Genomic DNA, 23,544 nt, shown 5'->3' on the forward strand with positions numbered 1-23,544 from the left:
GACTAGTAAATTAAACCGGGTAAAAATGAATACTGCTGACTCTGTTAAGTCATTATTACTTCAACTACAGTAGTGAGTTTAATACCAAGGAAGCATTATCCCACTGTGTTTAAATTCATCTCTTACAAGTTCAACTTTGCAAGCTGTCTTTGTAAGAATGCATTATATTGGGACTAAATAAAAATATATTATATGGGACTGGATACTGTGATTTGTATTGTATGTGACATTGTATCATTATTGCTTGTGTTTTATGTACAAGAACTTCGTACTCATTTGTATTTAGTCTGTTTAATCACAGTGTATGACTAGGTTGGATGCTGGGGAAGTTAGCTGGTTTCTTTTTGTTCTTTTTGTTCAGAATTTAATGTTTTGATGGTGGCTGGACATTTTGATGCTCATATTTTTCCTTATAAGTGCAATAATATTAAAAAGGCTCACTAAGAATTAACATTATTTAATGTATTGAATCATTCATCATGGCTTTTGCATATATGTATATTCACACCCACTGGTGCCCTAGTCTTTCAGTGTCAGAGTACTTAGAACATCCTTTAAACTTCTTGGTGACTTTCTTCATTTTTCATGTGGCACATGAGGCTTTCTTCAAGACTTTGTTTTACCTATACTTTATGATCTGATTATCTGTTTTTTTTAACCATATCTCCAACAGTTGACCAAAAGGGGGTGCTAATAGATCAAACAGTCAGATGTGTTGCATAAAGATGTTAAGGAAAAGTTTTCGTGCAATGGATTAAGTCCCAGCTACTGAATTTTGTCAGGTAAATACAAGTTTTCACATCTCAGTGTTGTGTAACATTCCAATCACAGCACTGCTCTCCATGGAAGGTAAATTCATGCTGTGTAAATATGGCAGCTTCTTACCATGTAGGGGTTAAGCATGGGTTACCTAGCAGGTATTTACAGTGGTCAAATTTGTTGAATTTTGGCAATTGAATACAGATACCCAGAACTACCAAGTTTTATATGTTCAAGTCGGATGCCTTAATATTGTTTATTCAGATACCACAAAAGACATCCACTGACCAGTTTTTTACTGTTTGGTCTCTTCTGTTCAACGGAAGTTGTTAACGGCATCAATAGAGCTGGGACTTCTTAACATAAGAAGAGAGGTGGAGACCTGAGTATCTTCCCTGCAATAAGGAACTGCTATGTCCTTGTCCCACAGTGGGAAGGGATGGTTCAGAGACCTGATACTGGTATGAATATTGTGATTCTCCAGTAGACTGAAGAGCTTCAGTGGCTTCTCACTGGACCCCTTCCATTTGCGTAGCAGGGATGTGAAACAGCGGATGATGGTGGAAGGGGAGTACACACCTACCGTGGAGGACATGTGGTTAGATGATCACAGCATTTGTTTTTCCAGGACACATGATACCTACAGAAAGTTTTGAATTCTGCAAACACTTATTTTTGCTGGTAGTCCTCATTAATTAATTCCACATTACTGAGCTGATGGAAAAGTTACAAGTACTTAATAAGACCATGTAGATATTGCAAAATATCTATTCCTGTCTATACAGTGTAAAAGATATTTTACATGTCTAGGTTTATTGTGACACTCTAAAATAACAAATGGTAGCCCTAATTCATTCTAGATGCAATGTTCAGTTCTATAATGCCTCTAATGAACTATGCACAGTGGAAGAAAAAGTCACTTTAACCTATTTAAAATTCCTAACACTGAGACCCAGAAATATAATTAAAGTATATTGTTTTTAGCATATATAAAAGCAAAGTCCACGCTGAAATAATCAGATTGATGGTAAAGACAAAATTTTGGTATACATGTTGCAGTTTAAAAGACCTGTAGAAATTAGTATCATGAAATTACTATCAACTATAGAAAATATTAAATTATAATAGTGTAAAATAATGGTATCAGATCATATAGGTCAAGATTAGGAATGGGGATTCCCAACATAATGGCAAGGGCCAGGGAGAAAATCCTTTTGTAAATATAAACTAAATGACATTTAAATGGTGGACTCAGAAGGTAAAGAGGTGCTGTAGTGTGGGAAAGTATATGCAAAATCATAGAGAAGTGGCTTTATTTAGTAAACCTTAATTTTTGTTCTATGTAATTTTGAAGAGTTTTTGTTTTATAAGGCTGGCTTTTATACCTAGGTTTTTACATTTAAATGCCTGTTTATTCATCACTAGCAAGCTCACTATAAGGAAAACATTTGGGCATATTCACAACAGAGCCGTGGCCGGCTTGGAGCCTTGTCACGCTTTGTTTATTAGATAGTAACCATGAAGGAAGTTTGTTTGGTACGTGTTTTGAATAGGACACTAATGAGCCTAGAAGATAGCAAGGTTTATTGTTTCTAGCTATGTGTAAAACTTTCTGTATAGTTTCTGAAATTCAGAATTATTTTACCAGTCTATTTGTGATTATTCTAAGTATTCTTTGTACAGTTATTTTAAATCAGAGTTTGATTAGACTTGGAACAGGGTAGAAATAGAACTTCCTGTTCTTAAGGCCTCATCCAAAGATATTTCAACAGGGGGGAAAAAAAGGTATAAGCAGTCAAAAAGAAGCAAAATGGGGTAATATATACCTGTACTGCTTACAGAGAGAAAGGAAGAAAGCAGATTACCTTTTCAGAGGTCAGTAATAGAAAAAAGCAGTAGAACCTTGTGAGAATGGAACTGTAAAAATGTATGTTTTATAATTCTGCAAGATTATCCATCAGAAAACCTGTGTGAAATTCCAGATGGATGTGGGCAGAAGCAAATAATAATGGGGAGTTTTGTGAGAATTACTGTACTGTTGAGGATGAATAAAAGGCTTAAGTCAAGTGTTCACTTAAGTGATTTAGATTGAGGATTCATTTAATTTGAAGGTAGAATAGATATAATAAAGTTTATACAATTTCTAAGAGGAAGCTTGAGTGAGGAAATTATACTTGCCATTGTGGGAGTTGGAGAAGAGAGGGTTGTGTGAAAGAGGTGGGTTTCCTGGTTCTTTCCTCAGTTAAGTAGCATTAGCTACAAACTTGCAATGAAACCTCTTAAAAATTAAACAGTCATTCTAGGAATCAAGCTACATTTTCTATTAGCTTTCAAATAGCAGTATTTCAGTTCACATGACGTTTCAGAGTTGCTGGTTTTTCCAAGCTCCTGATGACCTTCCTGTGAGAGATGCAACAAATGGAAATATCATCAGCCTGTCATCTTTAAAGAAAAACTGGTGTTTTATGTATTTTCAGATGGAGGTCTCTCTTCCACTGTCTTGAGATTCACTTTCCTAGTCTAGTACAAAAGCCAGTTTTCGACCACTCTCCACTTAAGAAGTTCTCAGAGAAAGTATGTTCTTTCCAACTCATTGCAGTCTAGGGATGGACAGAAGGCAGCTCATTTAAGAAGTGTACAAGGTTGCAAATTCCAGTAACAGTTGTGTATTTTTCAGAATTGTGTAGTCAAGAGAAATGTCTTTGAAAAATGGTGAAGAGGAGAAGTTGACTTTGTTTAGTAAGCTGTCCATCTCCTTTTGAAGAATAGCTAAAATATCATGGAGAGCTATAAGGTATTGTTGCCTTGGAAGTTATCCCAGTTGACAGTCACCTGGTGCAAAAAACCCAGCTTCCTCTGTGTAAAATGTGGAGGCATCTCAGAAAGAGATTCTGCCCACCTTTAATCTGGTGGGGTTTTTACCCTGCTCTTTATCATGGCATTAGTAAAAAAAATGTCAAATGATGTAATGCTGAGTGGAAATAATTTTCAAGGGCATGGCATTTGTACTTTTCAAAGCTGATTAATGCTTTTTCAGTTTAAAACAAAACAACCCACACTCAGCCATATTCAAACGAAATTGTCCTAAATTTTGTTCATAATTGAATTTATATTGCAAGAAAAAGTATCATTCTGATCTTTTACATCCTTACAGCCTTTTTACATCCATTGCATACTGAAATCCTTATATGTTGATCAGACCTCTCCACAGAGCAAGCTTCAGAGAACTTCTTGATTCATAGTCTCGATTACTTTTCTTTAGAGACTGAAAGAATCAAATTGCATAAGCCAATGTCCTTCTCTGGACATACGTTAAGTAGTGTAGTGAGCACTGTATCACATGAAGTTCTGGAATACCTGCAGAATACTACCTTGATACCAAAGCTACTGTAGTGGGGAGAAACTAATTTTCCTGTTACAATGTTTTTTGCCTTATTTAAGATTGGATATGTTGTAGCTTTAGCTACTTAGATCTGGAACAGAAGTGTAATGCTGCTGTTCAGGATGCTCTTAAGGTAACTGCTGATTAAGGACCAAGTAACAGCCTGTTCTCCTATTACTGTGGTATCTTCCTATTCTGTTTTTATGATGTATTATTTTACATGCGCAAATTAAAAAATAGCAGCTGTGTTGAGCCAGAAACTCTGTGGTACAGAGATTTTGAGCTAACAAAGTAGTTACCTTGAATTTTTATGGAATTACAGTTCTTTCTTGCGCTTGAAAGCTTCTCGGTCTTGAAACAAAGTAACTTTCCTGACAGATTTTGTCACTTTAAGTAGGAATAGATGCGTCTGTCCATGCCGCAGAGTTACATGATCCTGTAAATTTTGTGCTTTGGAGATTTTTTTTGAAGTTATTAATGGTAGATGGAAGGTAATTTAGTAGAATGTAATCTGTGTTGAATGTATAGACTTATATTAAATATTTCTGAACTGAACTTTGTTCCAGGTGCTTAGTTTTCTAAGATTCTTGTAGAGAAAACTGAATTGTTGCATTTTTGTTCCTCATTTCTTTAAAATGGTCTTAATTCAATATGGTACACACTGTTGTCTACCTGGATTTCTCCAAGGGTTTTGATACGCTTTGTCACAGCCTCCTCCCAGAAAAACTGCTGTGTTACAGTCCAGTGAAGTGGTCCATGCAGTGGGGGGGAACTGGCTGACAGGCAGCATGCAAAGGGTGGTGGTACATCACTCCTTTCATGCTGGCAGCCTGTCATAAGTGGAGTCCCCAGGGATCAGCTTTGGGCCCAGTACTGTTTGATTTCTTCATAAGTGATCTCTGGTGGGATCCTGATAAACCCAGATAAAAGTTAGCTGATGATACCAAACTGAGTGGGGAAGTGGACATCTTGGAAAGGAAATTCACCCTGCAGGAAGACCTAGACAGGGTGGAAGAATGGCCTGACAAGACCCTTATGAAGTTCAACAAGAGCAAGTTGTTGCTATTGTTCAACCTGGGAAATCATAATCCAGAACTGCAGCATAGTCTGGGATTTACCTGACTGGGCACTAGCTCTGGGGTAAGGGAACCAGGGGGTCCTGGAGGAAAACAGTCTCAATCTGTGTGAACAGTTGCTTCTGAGCAAAGAGGGGCGACAGGTCACTGGGTTGCATCAATAAAGTATAACCAGCAGAGATGAAGAAGTTATTATCCCTCTGTTCTCAACACTTCTCAGGCCATACCTGCAATACTACATGGACAGGCTGGAGAGGATCCAAAGAAAGGCCACAAAGATCATTGAAGGAAAGGGAAGCCTGCCATGTGAGGAAAGGCTGAAAGAACTGGGTTGGTTTCAGTCTTGAGAAGATCTAGAGGAGACCTTATCGCCATGTTCCAACATTTTAAAAGTTGGTTACACAGAAGGGGGACAATCCTTTTTTACAGTGAGTCACATGTGAAAGGAGGTAATGGTACAAGTTAATCCTGTGGAGATTTTGGTTAGACACAGGAGGAAAATTTTTCACAGTGTAGTTAAGTCAGTCAGCTATTGGAACAATCTCGCCAGGGAAGTGGTGGGTTCCTCAGTGTTGGACAATTCAAAGATTCAGCTGGACAGGGTGCTGGGCCATCTTGTCTAGACTGTGCTTTTGCCAAAAAAGGTTGGAACAGATGGTCTTTGAGGTTCCCTTCCAACCTGGTATTCTCTCATGAGCTCAGAGAATTAGGTTTCTTGGCTTGTTTCACCTGCTGTTGCATTATTTTGCCAAAAGATGATTTGTACTGAAAGGGCCTAATCCTGACATTAGTGGCATAATGTAAGTTAAAGGTAGATTTAACTTGCTAATTCAGTGATGTGGAATTGGGTTCTCTGTTTCCATATGTATCTTACAGATTTAGCAGTTATGCAGGAAGATAAATTGTATTTCTTGGTAATGAATAAGCTGACCCCAAATGATTTAGAAATGAAGCAAAATAGTTGCAAGTTTTGCCCACTCACAACAAGCAAACTGTGTTTGCAGTATCAGTTTAGGGTTTGTTCAGTTATTTTTTTGGTTTGGTTTGGGGTTTTTTGAATTTGTTAATGTCCTGTTATTGAAGTGTAGAATTGGAGCTTTACCATTACAAATAGATTTAGGATTTTTTTCCTCTGATGCCATCATTTTAAGGATCAGAGTTCCAGAATGCTTGCAGCAGCCTTGTATTTTTCTGTCTGTTCGTGACAAACCGGCTACTGTACATTCATATAGAGCAGTACAGTCCTTGCCACTGGCAGTCTCTCTGTGACAGAGAGCCTGTAGGCTGACATAAAGTGCAGCCTGTTGTGAACTGCTAAGTGGGAGTCTGCCAAAAACTCAGCAGACAGAACTAATTGGGGAGAAAAAGGATTTTTGTGCCCTCATCTCTCCCTCTTCAATTTTTTTTACAAGACGGATATTGTTAAAGTAACTTGTTTATGTAAGATTTGTCTGCCTCTATTTTCTCATTGCATGAATCATTTTTTAACTTCAAGTCTTGTACTGCAGGTCACTGAGCACTTCCACATGGCGGCTGGCGCAGGACCAAACTCGAGACACGCAACTCATCACAGTTGATGAAAAATTGGTAAGGGTTTTCTACTGAATACTGCTATGATACGGCCTTCAGGGTTATTTCTGCACAATAGGCATTCAGTATGGTATTCTGCGTTCTTCTAGGAAAGCTGTATAAATGTGAACTACAAAGCAACAGCCTTTTAAATACACTTTTAAAAGTGGAACATCACTAAAACATAAATACGTGAACGAATATGGCATTCAAAGTGTTAAACAATGTAAAATGATGAGTACCTTATTTATATTGTTACATTTTAGTCAAGGACCAGTGTGAACTGTAATTAATAACAAGTTTGTTCTTTTTGAAATTTGTGTATATTTTTTATGTAGTGAAATTATACAGAATTTGCCAGCTTCCTGAAATTTTCTTCATTGGTACCCATATTACTAAAGATACTGAGTAAAGAAATATCATGGAAGATTATTCTTACTACGCATATACACTCTAGCTTTTGAATATGCATGAAGGTTAGATTACAACTGGAAACAAATGCATAACATTCTTCTGCTAATCAGTAGCAGATCAGAAATTTGGCAATCTTTTCTTGTAACTTCTTCCATAATGTGTGGTCTGTTACTCTAGATGCAACCTGACACTTATGTTTACATTATTCAATAGTATAATTTTTGTAAGACTTCTGGGGGGAATGCATCACAGCAGAAGCATGCCTTTCATTGGTTTTCATATCGCTTTTGAATCTCCAGGAGAACAATGTTCCTATCATATGTACCAGACAGTTCACACTGAATGTATCTTTTTTGTATCCCTGAAGCTATACTAACTACCTAAGAAATATTTGGAATTTATGTTTATAAATTGTACATTTGTAATGATATGTACAAGTTGAGACAGCTGAAGTTTAACAGGCTTTTGGAAAAAACCCACACTTACTTTAACAACTCTTTAGGGTTTATTTCTCTCATGCTTTGTGTATAGACGTAGCAATAATAATCTACCTATGGGTAAAAAAAAATTGGTTATTTCATAAACTTCTTTCTGAATTTAAGAAGTAACAGTATAATCTTAGATTTAAAAATTAAGGAAAAAAATGGTACTTTATTCTAGCTAATATGGTTATCTTACTAGTCAAGTTGCATAACTTGGGATTCAGGAAATTTGTACAGAGATCGTGAATCACTGTGTAAATAAGATTGAACAAGTTAGTAGACCTGCATTTTCCTAAATGGCATTTAAATGCCGTGTTCTTTAATGTTAAAATATACATATGTATGTAAATACAGCTTTTATAATGCCTGAAAAGTATTACGTTTCCCTACTGTGGCCTTGGGTGACAGATACATAGGTCTGAAAAGACTACAGTGCAAAGACAGACCCACAAAATAAATACTCTTCCATCTTCTATTTTGAATTTAAATGTACATTATCCAAAGTTAGTGTTGTACATTACCCTGTCTAGCTATGACAGTTGAGTGAAAGTGAAAGTAGTTTGAAATACAGCTATTCAGTTCCCTTAGTGTTACTGTAAATGAACCGTATGTGGAATGCATATTTCTAATGTCATTATATGTTGTCATCAGGTTGAAGACTCTCATATCGTATTTGCTGAGGTTTTTTGAGATCTCATAGTAGCAGCCATTAAGGATTTTTATTTTGATATATATATTTAGATATAATGTATCTAAATCATTATTTCTTGAAGTATTAGGTTAAATGTCAGACTGAATACTTTCTTACAATGTTGTGCATGTAGGTTCACATTCTAAATGCAAAAAACTTTTTTTTTTCTTTTCTAGATTATTATAGGGCCTGAAACAAAATGACAGAAAATTAGAAGCTTCATTTGTAGCTTTCGTTAAATTTTGTGAGTAGTTTCCATAATGTCATAAATTCATGTTCTTTTAATGGGCAAAAATTATGTCCCATTAACAAGGAAAATTGTCACAAAAGGGTTTGATATGGTTTTCAGCATTTTCAGCATTAAGAGAAATTCTCTAAACACCTGTTAAATCTCATGTTAAAATAGCATACTATCTTACCTTATTTTAGGTTGCAGTATAATTTTAAGTAGGATTAATTACAACCAGTTAAGAGTAATTTAACATATTAAAGGAGTTTTCTGTTAATTAATGTTACAAAGCATAAAACCATTATTTCCTTGCAAGTTGTATTTAAACTGTATTCTGGAAATTGATACATAACATTTAATTTTAAAAGACCTCTTCTTTTGAATTAGGGATTGTTAGAAATCACTAAATCGTATTTTGATGGGTTTGTCATCTTTGCCATATTTTTAAATTTTTTTTTTAAAGCTGGGCATCACCTTATAGGTGCTTTTACGTGCATTTCATCAGAAGGAAGAACAGGTGGAAAACAGGATGTGGTTATCCTTGTTTGCCATGTTCATCTTGTAGCTTATTTTGAAACTGAAGTCTTCTTTGACTTGATATGTACAAGGCTGGAAGAGTAATGCTGAGGTTGTTGAAAACTTCTAACTGCATGTTTTAATTGAATAAATCTGTATTTCCAGTGCTCTTGTAGATCTTGTATTCCTATGTGTACATGCATATGCTAGAACTTGTTCAACAGGATGATTTGGTTCTAGAAGTACTAAAATATTCCTTGTGTTGGGAAAAACAAATTAAGAGGTATGAGCATCCTGACATTGAACAATTAGGTGGTAGTTGATCACTTACTGCAGCCTAGAATCTGTTGAATACAATAGAAAAATGAGTTCTACTGCTACTAAAAGCAGTAGTTTAGACCACATTCATCACACTAGAAAAAAAGTGTCTCTTTAATGTAAAAGGAGTTAAATGCTCAGCTTGTGTAGAACATATCCAAGAAATTGTATCTTTGTCTCAGTTATTAGCTGTTTTCAGTGAATACTGAATAAAATAACTTCTAATGGACAGTAAAACCTGAAGAAAATAACATACAAAAGGAACAAAGCTCAAAGAAATACGGTTAATACAGTTCTTGTATCACATTTTGATTCTCTGGCCACCAATTAGGTCATATTCCAAGAGTCTGGACAAATAGCTGTGCGAAAAGTAGTCTCTCAAGACCCTGCTTGCATTAGGAAATTTGGGCTATAGAGGGCAAAGGCTGTCAGCAGCAAATCTTACTCAGGTAATGTTCCAAGTTATTTAACTGTTTGTGTGTATGGTATAAAATGCATCATTATATCATCATTATAAAAAAGTTTAAGTGGTTTTGCCTGAAATGGGGATTTGAACTGTTCTAATTCCTGCAATTTGTTTCAGTTGTTGTGAATAGGGTGCATCAATACTGTGCATAGCTAAAAGTCATCCAGTTCCACATGTGTCCTTTAAGCAAGCGTCCCAGTCAGTGCTGGTAAGGCTGCACTGTGGATGTTTAGCCTGGAGTTACGCACTTTGGTGGAGGTTGCTGTTTGCAATTGAAAGGTTCCCACAAATATTTGTCAATAAAAGGACTTTTCTATTGGTGAAATTATAGTGATATTTCAAGAATATTTCAAAATTAGAACTACTGTCAGAAATTATCCATTGCATTGCTAAAGCAGAATATTCAAGTGATAATATATATTCTGTAGAATAATTGCAAGAGCAGTTATAGGGCTTAGTCACTGGGGAGTTTTAGTTACCTCACAGATGTTTTTATTCTGTATCAGGCCAAGATAAAATAGGATGAGTTGCTGCACAGGGTTAAGCATTCCAGGCCAGTGCTATACAGTGCAGTTTAAGTGGTACTAAAGCAGAGTTTTTAGCAGGTGAGAACATCTAGGGACAGACAGTTACAAGCATGAAAGGCTAAACAGAATGATGCTATTGACATTTCACTGCCTGTCCTGAAGTTGTTTTGTCTGTACTGCTATTTAACCTTTTCTAAGTAATGGTTCAGAAGTCTTTAGTACTGAACCTCATCAGAGGACCATTTTCCTTCAGACTGTAGACAAACTATGTAATTCACTGAAAATAACTTGTATAAACTAAACTGGGCACAGAAACCTTTATTTGAGGGTGAGCAGTTCATATCTTTGAAAGGGTGCTCATGATGATACAAAAGTACCGTATACTGCAGCCTGGATCAGCAATAGTGTGGCCAGCAGGACCAGAACAGGGATTGTCCCCCTGTACTGGGCACTGGTGAGGCCACACCTCGAGTGCTGTGTCCAGTTCTGGGCCCCTCACTTCAAGAAAGACATTGAGGTGCTGGAGTGAGTCCGGAAAAGGTCAGGGGAGATGGGGAAGGGTCTGGAGCGCAAGTCCTGTGAGGAGCAGCTGAGGGAGCTGAGGGTGTTACGCCTGGGGAAGCTCAGCACACTTTATTGTTCCCTACAACTACTTGAAACGAGGTTGTAGCCAGGTGGGATTGGTCTCCTCTCCCAAGTAGCAATTGATAGGAAAAGAGGAAATGGGTTGGATATTAGGAAAAATTTCTTTACAGGAAAGGTTGTCAAGCATTGGAACAGGCTGCCTGGGGATGTGGTTGAGTCGCCATCCCTGGAGATGTATAGAAGATGTGTAGATGTGGCACTTGAGGACATTGTTCAGTGATGGACTTGGCTGTCCATCCAATTGGATTAAATTATTTTACATGTCTTTGCAGTGATTTCTGTGATTCTAATAACTATTGTGAAATCCATGTGAAAAATCTTAGCAGCTTCCTTTTGGCTGTCTAGAGCTATCATTTAGTGTCTGTTTTAAATCTTTACTACTAGATAATCTAGGAGTAACAGTGTATTGATAGGATTTTCAGAATATGAACCTTTTCTGCAAAAAAGTTGTGGAAACACTCCATTCCATTTTTTCTAGAAGACTGTGTTATTAGCAAACATCACACGGTTGTTTTCAGGATTGAGTCATAGTTTGTTCACCATCCAAATCCTAATTTTGGCTAGGATTAAAAATTAGTGAAATTGTATAATCTTTGTTTGATTAAAGAACCATAGACTTTACTATAATAAACAGTGATAATACTGCAGCTCAACGTAAAATATACAAACAAGTGAAAAATAGTCTGGAATGATGAAACGTCTTCAAATCTCAGTCTGATAGTCTACAGTGCTGTGAAACAAAGGATATAGCAAATCAAGCTTTAAAATGCATTTTAAAGTGTAATCATTGCTTTCCCAAGAACTGAGAGTATGTAATACACTTTACTCTGGAAACCAAAGCAGTAATGTGTCATAAAATTATGTGTGAGACAGTGTGACATTGCATTGAAGACTGCGTGTAGGAGCTGTTTTTGCAACTCCGTGAGGAGAAACACTTGGCAAAGTATGCATTTATTAAGGACAGGCTTACTAGATTTTCTTTTATTGAAACTACTATCCAGCCAAGCATTACCACTGTGTTAAGTAATAAGGATATAGTGGATGTTCTATGTTTTGGTTTTCCAAAGTGCTGTTAACCCATTGTGGGTTAATTCCTTAAGGATGAGTTCAAGCTGTTCCTAAAGTACCTTAATGGGATAAAAGAATTTGCAATAATCCTTTCTTCATTTAATCCACTCTAGCTGCAGTATTTATTCAAGTGGCTACCATAAAGGATTCAGTTGAGGACAGTGTTCCTCTGTAGATGACGAATCTAACTTACAAGTTTTTCTGTACTTCATATGTATAGCTCTGATAGGGGTTTGTCGTATTCTAAGCATGCATGGGATCAGGATGGTAATTTCTGTGGGGGTTCAGACAGTTACTCATTCCCTCCCCTAGCCTCAAATTTTCCTCTTGTGGCTTGTCTTCCTTCTGTTTTTTGGTTTCTTTATAAATTAGAACAGCAGCTCGCATTTTGCTTCAGAATAGTGAAAAATTAATAAAAAATAATAAAGCTGTTATGTAAAATTAGGCTAATAAAGATTTTTTTCCATCCTTTACTTTGCAGATATATTTTGAGAAACAGTTTCTAGCTTTGCACAAAGGGGCTTTGCATATGAAGCCTGTGATTTGGAGAAGTACTTTCTTCTATCACAGTTGTGTCAAGTAAGCAGGTGATCAGCTTATTTGATGTATTACTGTGTTGTACTCAAGATCCAGGATTTAAAAAAATGTTTTGTTTGCCTTTGGTCATCTGCAGTTCTCTGTTTGACCACTCTGATGTTTGAACAATGCTAGAGGCTGATTAAGGTATAAAACTATATTCTAGAACTATTTCCAAATTATTTGAATTATTTCAATAGAAGTAAAATATTCAAAAGAGAAGACCATTAGGAAGCAAAAATACATGCACATCTACTTTAATAAAATTGTTTAATCTAAGAGTGGACTTGCACAGAGTTAAATGCTTAAAGGCCTTTACTCTGCGGTTACTGATAGTTTATTTGTGACACTGCATTTTTGCTACAAAACATAATCTATTACAAAGTTATTTTTCTATTTTTCTGTTTCGCCCTGCACACACACTCATTTCCCACCACCCCCTCACCCAGTGAAGACTAAGAAATAATACTTTGGGAAGAAAAAACCTTGTTAAAGAAGCAGATAATATGAAATGTAATACTTAAAGGTTTAATGACTCTGGAGATAGTGATAATCTTTCATACTTCATGTACACTGTTCTGGTCTGCCAGAGCATATGTTTATTTCTAAACATTAATTAATTTGTTTGCTTCTAATTGAAGTAATTTGACATTTTCAAATTTTCAGTTGCATTTGGGCTTAATTACAGAACAAGCTCAGGTTACCAGTTTATCTAGTTATGTACATATTTTTGCTACTGCATATTTAATATATTTTGCTGTTTGGCAATTAAATCCCTCCTAAGTTGCAATATCCTAGCTCAATTCAGTCTGTAGTACTTGCTACAACTTGTTTTTGTAAGCAATTGTAGTTTGATGAAGCTTGCAGTGGTTTAGAAAACCCAGCTGGCTGATAAAGTGCTTTCTGTAAGAATGTCTGCAGGCAAGTTATAAACTCCCTGTTATAAAGAAGCTTTCTATAACTGTGACAGTCTAAGTAAAGAAATTCCCATCACCTTTAGCTGTCTTCTAAGAACAATAAATATTGCTGTATTACTAAAGTTCAGTTGAAAATAATTCTGGTGTTCAGTTTAGAAAACTGCACATTTTGCAGTAGCTCAGAACCCCGTATAAAGTGTTAGATCATTGTATCCATGAAGGCAATTGTCCTCTCATCCCTGTGTACGTTTATTTTGGGTTTAGGCTGGGGCAAAGGATTTGGATTTCTTTGGTCTGAGTCTTTTCTTTTGGTACATAGTAGTGCTCTCTCTGCTGGCTGTTGGAAGGAGAAGTGTCTGTGATTGAGGTTACACAACCCTTCTGAGTGTCTGTTTTGTCTGGGCTTCCTTCATATAGCGTTATTGTGCAAAATTTTCAAGGCTTCAATGTAGAGCACTTGGTCAAAGTATGTTTTTTTGAAAACTATGTAGGCTCCTTTTTTCATTTCATTACACAGTATTTAATTTTCTATCAAAGAATAATGCTTTTGAAGACCTTGCTGTGATGGCCGCTCAGAACAAGTTAAAGGGTTGTCATTTTGTTGTGTTTAGTTTGGATTCCAAAGGGTTATTCAACATGCAAATACTTACTTGGTTTTGGAAGTCTAAGTATGCAAACCATGTTTCTAGTCTGCTAGGAAGAATAAAAGTCGTTGATACAGCCAAGTAATCAACAGGAGCAACTTCTTTTTTTGGAGCTGTTTTTTTTAATAGTTTGGGTTTCAAAGTGTGGTATTTCCATGTTCTCATAAAACAGTATCATTATCTGAACCTTGTCTAAAACACCCAAGTTCGTATCCCATGTTATGAAATATTTCTGTAGATGACATGAATTCTTTTTGTTTTGTCAGGAATAGTGAATAAACAATTCACTGTACAGTGATCATTTTTCTGTGCATTCAAATGTGTCTTTCTGCATTTCTGTAGTACTGAGTTGTAGACTTAAACCACAAATCCTAGCCTAGGAAAGTCTAGGAAACCACAAATCCTAAGAAAGTTCCTTGTACAGACATGAAAGCTGTTTCTAGTCATGAAGTTCTAGCTGAATCATTTTATCAAGTGAGAAAGGAAAAGCTTTCCTTCTCTGGGAAGCCTGGTATTTTAATGGGAATCCTTGACCATCTTGGTCATGCTGCAAGAGAGCTTGGTGCTTCTTCAGTACTTCCTTGCCCCGCTCAGATCATCAGTGATGGAATCAGATGCTTTTCAAATTCCTGATGGCATGTTTGTGAGGTATCTTTGAAATACTTTCATGTCTGTTTTCTCAAACTGGCAAAGTTAACATGTGTCAAGTGGGCACAATGGACCATGGAGAGGGCATCTGATGTTCAGATCCAGAGTTTCAGTGTGCCATTTAGTTCTTGTGTTGTGAAGCACACACTGTAGGGATATTGCTTAGTCTCTTACGTATCTTTTTGGCATACTCAGTTCTACTCACTTCAAGTTTAAAGCAAAAGAAAGTCTGTGCTGATGGGAAAATAACTTTTATCCTGTTACCTGTTATCCTGAAACCTCACTTGGTTAACAAGTGAGAGGAAGCTGAGCTATAAGGAATTTCTACAAAATGCTGGTGAGACATATGAAGGACAGTGTTTTTTTAAAGATGTTTTAATTATGTTGCAGATGTTTTTGAGAAATTATGACTGGTTAGTAATTCAGATAAAAATTTCTGCAGAAGTTGTTGGTTTTCCTGGTCAGTTAATTTTCTAGATGTGCACATAAATTCACATATAAAAATAAGTAACTGTTTTTCAATGTAGGCCAACATCACCTGTATAAATCATGTATTTGAAGTTTTCACTTGAATGAATGTTCACATGAATAGCATGTTAACCAGGCAGAAGCTGTTTTAAGATAAATATTGTAGCTTGTACTAGTATTTTATTTTTTATTCTTCTGGTGTGTGTTTTTTCTTAGGACCTCATTTTTGTTGCTGTGTTGACTCTATTTGAAGGCATTCTTGAATCAACTCATTCTGGTTCTACTAAGTCAGAGGTTGACTTAATATCTTCTCTCTAATGTCTGGTTACAATACAAATTCTTACTTTTTTATCACCATTTAGTAAACAAAATTGTACATTGTACTCTCCTTTAATTTTTTTTCCCCACAGCAATAGAAAACTGAAAGGAAACATGTAGTGTATCAAGCTGAATTTCAAGTTGGATTTCAAGTATCAAGTTGGATTTCTCTCTATTGTATTAGAAAGTGTAAGAGCATGATTTCCATCCTATAAATAATCTTAAAGGCCAAGCTTATAAAGGCCAAAGTACTAATTACAGGAATTGACTTCTAGAGAGGACAAGCTAAAACCAGTTGTGAAGTATTACTAATATGTTCTAGTTATGATTCAGCTTTTTTAAAGAGAGATTTTTTGAAGCCATCAATTTTAACTAGCCATATAGATAAATGTAAAGAAACCCGGTTTGTCCAATGGCATTAAGTAGTATTTTATTAATAACATTGAAACAGTTGAAGCCCCATCAACCCTTCCAATTCCCACCAGGAAGTAATGACTGTGCTACTGTTAGAAAATAACCTTCTAAAACACAGTTAAGGCTTAAAAGCTATATGCACTAATTAACAAAATACAGTGAACATTTAAGCTGTTAATAGCCGCAACATCCCTGATGCATAGACCTTCAATATGCTAACACTGCATAACAGTTCTCTATTGTGCATCTCTTTAATGAGGGTAACTGTGTCAGTTCTTTTCTTGCTTCACTACCTGCTGTGTATGGAAATTATGTACACTATTTAGCACTTTCTTTCAACTTTTAAAGTGCATGCATATTACGTAGAAGCATTACATCCTGCATTAGGGTAAGGGACAGCTTTTAACAGGTCTGATTTCCTTGTAGTTTCTGAAGTGTAACTTTTCTTCTTCTAAAAGGCATGCACTAACAGGGATTGTGCTCTAAATTTGCATTTCTTGATTGGGGATTTGCTTCTGTTTTTCTCATATGTCTCACACCACTTCTAACTGTATGGGCAAAGATCTGTTACAGAAATCACTTTCTCTATAAAGGCAATGTGAAGAATAGAGAATATGCATCACAATGAAGGCAGGCATTGGTTGAATTTCCTGATACTGTTCTTAGTAGCAGACCATGCAGTAGTGTGACAGAACTGCCAAGCTAAACTTTAAAACACTACTTTTTGCCCTTTTTTTCACCCTCACATTTGATGGGTACCTTTTTTTAAATAAACAGAACCCTAAATAGTTTACTAAATTTTAAACCTTAAATGCTGCTCCATAACTACCATTCAATAGGGAATTAATTAATTGGTGGTTGTGAGGAAAAGAACACTAGAAAGTGCATGATAATGGAATTTAAATTTTAGTATTCTTTGCTCTAGCTTCCAGCCTGGGGACACTGTTAGTTAGTTAAAACTGAATTCACAATTAATGTTTCATACACTGTAGTGATAATATTTCTTATGATTTGAATTCATCATAGAAAACCTTACCAGAGTTATCATAAGTTCCTAAGATGTTGCTGTACATTCAAATGGGTACTCAACAACTCAGACCTTAGAATATTTGCTGTCCAGGTTGGATTAGGAATTGACCAAGGTGTTCCTGCCTCACAGCAGCAATTCTAGTACCTGTGTGTAAGTAGTTTCCCAGTTCCCTGCAGGCTCTCAATGTTTTGCTCCCTTGGGTCTTTTGGAGCTTCAATGGATAAGGGAGCTTTGAGAAAAAGCCACATATTTAACATCAGTTGAAACCCTTTCTAAAGGCTGGCAATTATGGAGCAAGTGATACCTGAATTTGGGAGCTCCACTGGAGCCTTACTTCAAAATTTTCTTGATTGATATTTCAAAGGAAGCTTTGTAAGGTTTTCCGATGGGCATAAAGCAGATCATAACACTTAATTTTTTTGTTCCTGACAGAATTCCTGAAAAACAGTAATCTTAAAAAATTCATTTAAATCATATGTTTATGGTTTATTTTGTAAGTACACCTAACTTCTAATGAATGTTGAAAGTAAGTACTTTATTAAAATAGCATCAGAAACATAGAGAAAATACAGAATTTTTTTCCAGTGCACAAGAGTAGCCTGAATTTTGGCTTTCACTTCAGATATGAAGACCTTATCCTGAATTGCTGGTTAAGGCTCTTGGTGTCCATGATCAAAACTGTATTTTATAGACTATAAGTCATCGGTAATGAATAATTCACCAAGATATTATTGAAATACTGTGTTTAGCTTTGCAAGACAATCTGCTTACTGTGACTTATGCTAGGATTATATTATAAGTAATCAGAACTGCAAAATGAATAAATTATGTTTGAAAAACATGCCACCACTGAACTACAAGTACACTACAATATGCTATTTATTTAATAGTACATACAAAATTGAACTAACCAGGGGAATAGGTACAAAGTTCTTTATCCTAGGTAGTGTCTATCTGCTAGTACTTCTGTCTGCTTTCCTTCAAGGCTCTTTCCTGCCTGTTCTCTTGTTTTCCACTGAGAACAGTATCTGTAAGAGCAGTTGCTTATGGTAGTACAGTAGTGAAGTGTTGCCATAATGTAAATTATTGTAAGATAAATCAGATTGTTTCAATTGCTTGGTTATCCTCTTTCTAAATGCAGGTAAATTAAGACTGCCTCTTCTTTGACTTGAAAGTCTGTCATCTAAAAATGTGGCTGTAGTCTTATTCTTCACTAATTTATTTCCTTGCATGTTTTTTAATCTGAGCATTGTGAATTTCTAGCCGAGTGCTTGAAATTTATGCACAGTAGAAAACTGTATTTTTAAAAGACCTCGAAGACCCAGCCACTTGTGTGTGTGTGCAAGCAAAACATTTGCTTACATATGTTTTGGATGAGTTCTCGAAAGTATGCTTTCTCTAAATATTGTTGGGATACAAGAAAAAGTAATTGCGAGATCTTATGTAATTCAGACTTTTTTCCACCTTGTTCGAGATAATCATACTGTTTGTCATTTCGTCAGTTTGAAGAGCATCACATCTACCCTGAAGTCTCTTATGAGTACTAGTAGCAACATCAATCTATTTTTGTGAAGTATACTCTCTGTCCCTGATTGCCCCAGCTTTCCTCCATTTAATAATGATTTTCTTAATTTCAGATATATGGAGAAACCAAAGTGTAAACCCAGCTATTTGATTTCCTTTCTTCTTAATGTTTTTTTATTTACCCAGACATCTACACAACTAAGACATACTGTTACAGGAAAAAAAATGCAGTATTAACACATTTTTGTTGCTTGTGATATTTTCTTGGCAGAAAAATGATATTGAACATGAAATAATATGTCTCTGCTGAAAGTGGGACTTAGGTGTTTCAACTGTTTCATTTTTAAATTTCTGAAATGTTGCTTACTTGTCTATCAGAATGCAGGCTAAATGGTAGGTATTTTTTGCAAGTGTGCCAAGAAAAATGCATCTCTGTTTTGAGTCTTGTTAGGGTACTGAGAGGTGCAGAATCATAGGTTTTTGTTTTTCTTTTCAGTGTTGTAGTTTAAACTAACAAAAGCACAACTCAGCAGCTTTTTCCATAACTTGCCAGTAATCATTTTTATAAATACCAAATTTCTGTGACTTTTGGAAGAGATGTGAATACAGAATTTGGGGATGTACTGCAGACTTCAAGTGAAGTGTTTTAAAGATGTGAAAGAAGGGCTGTTGAGAAGGATGTTTTCTACTTACTACTGTGAAGGAACATTCCAATCATTATTCTGTTATTCTTTCCTTGTGTTTTTCTCAAATCACAGATTCAAAGAGATGTTGGTTTAATGGCATGTGGAATGTGTTGCGCCATTTTATTTGTAGTCTCTCATATAAGCAAGTACAGAATAATATTAAGTTGTAGTGAGCCTTTGCAGCAGGACAACAGGGAAGTTCTCAAGGAATTTTTGGAACTGCAGTGAATGCTCAGACTTCGTGGTTGCTACACTATTGCCTCAGCTGTGAAATACAAACTGATGAATAGAAATGCTGAAGCTACCAGTGCTTGTTTTGGATGCTGATACTTCCTTTACATAATGGCAGTCAGCAATCTAAAAAGTATTGTAGTGGACTTAGCTTGATTCCAGTAGTGTGATGATTTCTGCTTCTATTAGACCTACTTTTCTTCATTTTCAGTTTCTCTTTAATTTTTTACAAAACTGCTTGTGAAAAGACATTTTCTTTAAATGGAATCTTTGTTACTATCAAATTCTGTTTCCTGTTTAGAATGTTTGGTTTTCTTTTTAAAAATACAGTTCTTTAGGTGCTTTTTTCAGCTTCTTTATTAATCATTCTGCAGGATGGCTACATGGGAGAATATGTTATGAGTAATACCATGTTGTTCACCGTTTACTGTGATAATGAAAAATGACTGTGAAGCCTGAAAGAAAACTGTATCCTGTGTGATACAAAGTTTCCTAAGGGCAAATATGCTTTTTCCCCTTGTTTTGTCTGTAGCTGTTAGATAAACGTTGTCTGACCATGTTTAGTTCATTCTGCTCCATTTTTCCACTTGCAATTTACATAGCAGATTCTGTTCTCTTGCATTTCCTTCAAAAATATTGTACTGAAATGTTGAAACATAAATGTTCTCATCCTGACTTACAGTTAAGCAGCTGAGCACATTAAATAAAAAATTCTTTTCACAGCAGCTAGTTTGTGGGTATTATGCAAGATGTTCTGTGCTTTGATAGAACAACTTTTAAATAAAGTGAATTGCAACATGAATTTATAGCAAAACTTTACGTACTTAGTCTAGTAAAACATGTTGGCGGTGGGGAAGAGAGCAAGCTGTTGTAAACTCCTATAAAGTACAGAAAACTTCTACTTTCTCTTCATTCTAACAAGTGTAAAACTATTGAGGTTAAGTAGGTGGGGCAACCGGAAGTAATTGCTAAGGCCAGTGGCATTTTTGTGGTTTAATAAAGGCAGAAGCTAATTATTCAGTTTTTATTTAAGTGAAATGATGCCAAAAAGGAGGTTCCTGCAGAGCAGCTGCACTCCTTCAGTGTTACCCTAATTTACCACAGACACAACTGTCACAAATAGAACTTTTAAACTTGATATATAGCCACGAAAGTAAGGAGCCCTTTGTCTGGAATGCATGCAGAAGAACTCCTTTATACAAATCAAGCGGCAGATGACGGACAATGATGAAAATTTGATTCTTTGAAGTCATAATGGTCATTGAAATGTGTGAAATTCTGGTATTGAAAAGAGAGCAGCTAGCAAGACTCTAAATCCTGGGTGGCTGCTGGAAGCTTGCTGGGAGGTTTTTCTGTGTTTTGACATCAACTTCCCATTGCTTGTTCCCTGTTTCCTTTATTTAAAAAAAAAAAAAAAAAAAGAGGGGGTAGTGCTAAACTGTAGGTAGTTAATAGTGGTTATGTACAGTTTCTGTCTTTGTGGTGAAAGAAATGCTGTAGAAGAAACATGACACCTTTATGCACACCTGACCCATCTATTCAAAACCATTTGTTTTCAAAGCTACTTTCAATCATTTTGTCTCTTTCCTTTAATTAGAGAGTTCCATTTCTTGTCCCCTTTGGAATTTGTGCTATTAGTGGAGTACTTAAAAGAAGGAAATTCTCATTTCCTTTATAAGTCATCTTCATGCTGAATAGTGCTTTCATTGACACTGCCTCTGTGAATCTGTTTTTCTCCTTCCTGCATAGCACATTTCGTTTCTTATTACCCTTTCCAGAACAGCTTTAGTAGGCTTTCCACTATGACAAGCATTCTTAAATAATATAAGTTATAATAAAGAAAATCCCTATGTTTGTAAGCAATTTTATGTGGTTTCTGCTGTTTAAAAAAAAAGTATTTTGTCCCTTTCAGCTTATTCCAAGAAGAGACAAAATGCCTCAAAATGAGTATTAAAATTTTCTTGAGTTACAAAAAAAATTCAGTTTGCTATTCAAAGAATATATATATTAAGAAAAACACAATGTCAAAATGCACCTTTTAGATGACAGCCTGTTTTAAAAATGTGAAGCAGGGTTATTAATTTTTAGTAAAGTAAACCTATACAGTTCAAATCTCAAGTCTTTTATATTGTCATCTCATATCTTTAAGATTTTGAATGCTGAATACCTCACTAGTATCTTCATATGCTAATACAGCAAAATTCATTAAGGAACACTTTAAAAAAAGTAGTAATGTGAAACCAGCTGTCAAAAATATCTTTGTTTTGGAAAGTTGGTTCACAGGTAGTTTCAATGAGAACTTGAACTCAGAACAAAGCACTGAAGACCCAGTAAAGAGTTCAACCCAATGCAGCATAGTTCTTTTCAAGTATTATATTGTTTTAATGGCATCTTGGAGCGGGAGCTTTAGCCCATTGAAATGTCGCTTAAAGGACAGGTTCTTCTGTCACTAGCTGGAGCTGTGTGGATGAAATGATCACAATAGAGTGTTGTAATGCATTTTAAAAGTGTGAGAAATCAGTTTGTCTAGACTAAGAGTGCGCCTACAGGGAATAGGAATCTTAGAGCTTCTGTGCTCTTTAGGTGTCAAGTACGTGATAGATGCCAAGCCTTTTTATTCCATATCTTTGGCAACAGCTCAGCTATGCTACAGTACCTTACATGTCTACAGCAAGCAAAATCAGTGATTTTATGTCAGGACAACTTGAGCTTCAGCAACCAGAAACTCATTGTCCTAACAACTGTCTGTTCAATTGCCAGCTTTTAAAATGGGAAGATATCAATAAATGATTGCTAGATTCCCAGAAGGCATGGAAACTGTAGCTATAATAAATGTAGTATGGAGAGCTAGCAACACCATGTAGATATTTCCATTTTAGAAAGCAGGCAGGTTTTAATTTTCAGTTTGAAAAGATTTTTATGGGATTAATCCTATATTATTAGTGAAATAACCTTGATTTAGAGCTGAGTGCCCGAAAAAAAACATGGTTTGAAGGGTTTGTCTGAGGTTTTGGTTTTACTTTCATCCAGATAAACAAGTCTAGGCATTTCTTTACTATAGTTCTCTCATAAATACAGCTTTTTCTGGTTTTAACCCTCCTTTTAGATTGTGTTCTGTATGCACTGTGTAATATTTTTATGATTTTCTGGGAGAAAATAGTATATGTCCATAATGTTATTTAACATAGTATCTTTATTTTAGTACTTCCAGATTATTCTGGAAGAATTCAAAAACTTCTAAATCTGAAGCATAAAATTCATAATGGATTTACGAATTCCTGAGGTTAATAATAATAAAAAAAAAATCATAATTTTGAGCTGTTTTGAAGTTGACATATCTGGAAGTGTTTGATGATAACAACCCCAGCATTTTTGCACATACCATATTGTTTGGGAGCAGAAAAATAAATTTTTTGTGAATATTACTACATTTCCTCACGTTTGTTAAATACAGAAATAAAGACTAATATTTCAGCCTATTTGTATAAATAAGCATGCTGAAACTTTGAATCCTTACCAAACTTTACTGCAGGTAAAAACTTCTTTTTGTTAAACAAAGCACTTTGCCAATTCAAATCAGAAAAAATTTAAGCAAATTCCTTCTAAAATTGCAGTTTAAGCTTCACCAGTGAGAAATGCCAGTCTGTCAGAAGGTATTTTTACATAGGTGTTGCAACATTCCAGTGGCTGGTACTGCTTCTCTTTCATATCACTGGTAGACTCATACTAAAAATAAGCATGACTTGGTCCTAATGAAAGCATTTATGATGGAATTGTTAAGATACTTTGACAGTTTCTTTTGGTGGTTTGGGTAGAAATGTCGGAAGTTGGAAAGCTAGTGAGGATGCTTGTTTGTTGCCCCTCCTGTCCTAATAGCAAATGCAAGTCAAATGCTTTAAACTTCCTGCCTTTTGTAGTTTTGAGGGACTGATCTCCCAAAATTTAT

General features: G+C 35.6%; 1 protein-coding gene across 1 annotated transcript in view; it reads left to right on the forward strand.

The window, feature by feature from the left end:
• NDUFS4 (NADH:ubiquinone oxidoreductase subunit S4) overlaps positions 1 to 23,544 on the forward strand; it is a 47,135-nt gene that overhangs the window by 13,983 nt on the left and 9,608 nt on the right. Inside the window, exon 2 of the mRNA XM_069001728.1 lies at positions 6,726 to 6,804. Coding sequence (XP_068857829.1) covers positions 6,726 to 6,804 — 79 coding nt within the window. The remainder of the gene's footprint in view (positions 1 to 6,725; positions 6,805 to 23,544) is intronic.

Source organism: Aphelocoma coerulescens, assembly GCF_041296385.1.
Source record: "Aphelocoma coerulescens isolate FSJ_1873_10779 chromosome Z unlocalized genomic scaffold, UR_Acoe_1.0 ChrZ, whole genome shotgun sequence".
Classification (NCBI taxonomy): domain Eukaryota; kingdom Metazoa; phylum Chordata; class Aves; order Passeriformes; family Corvidae; genus Aphelocoma; species Aphelocoma coerulescens.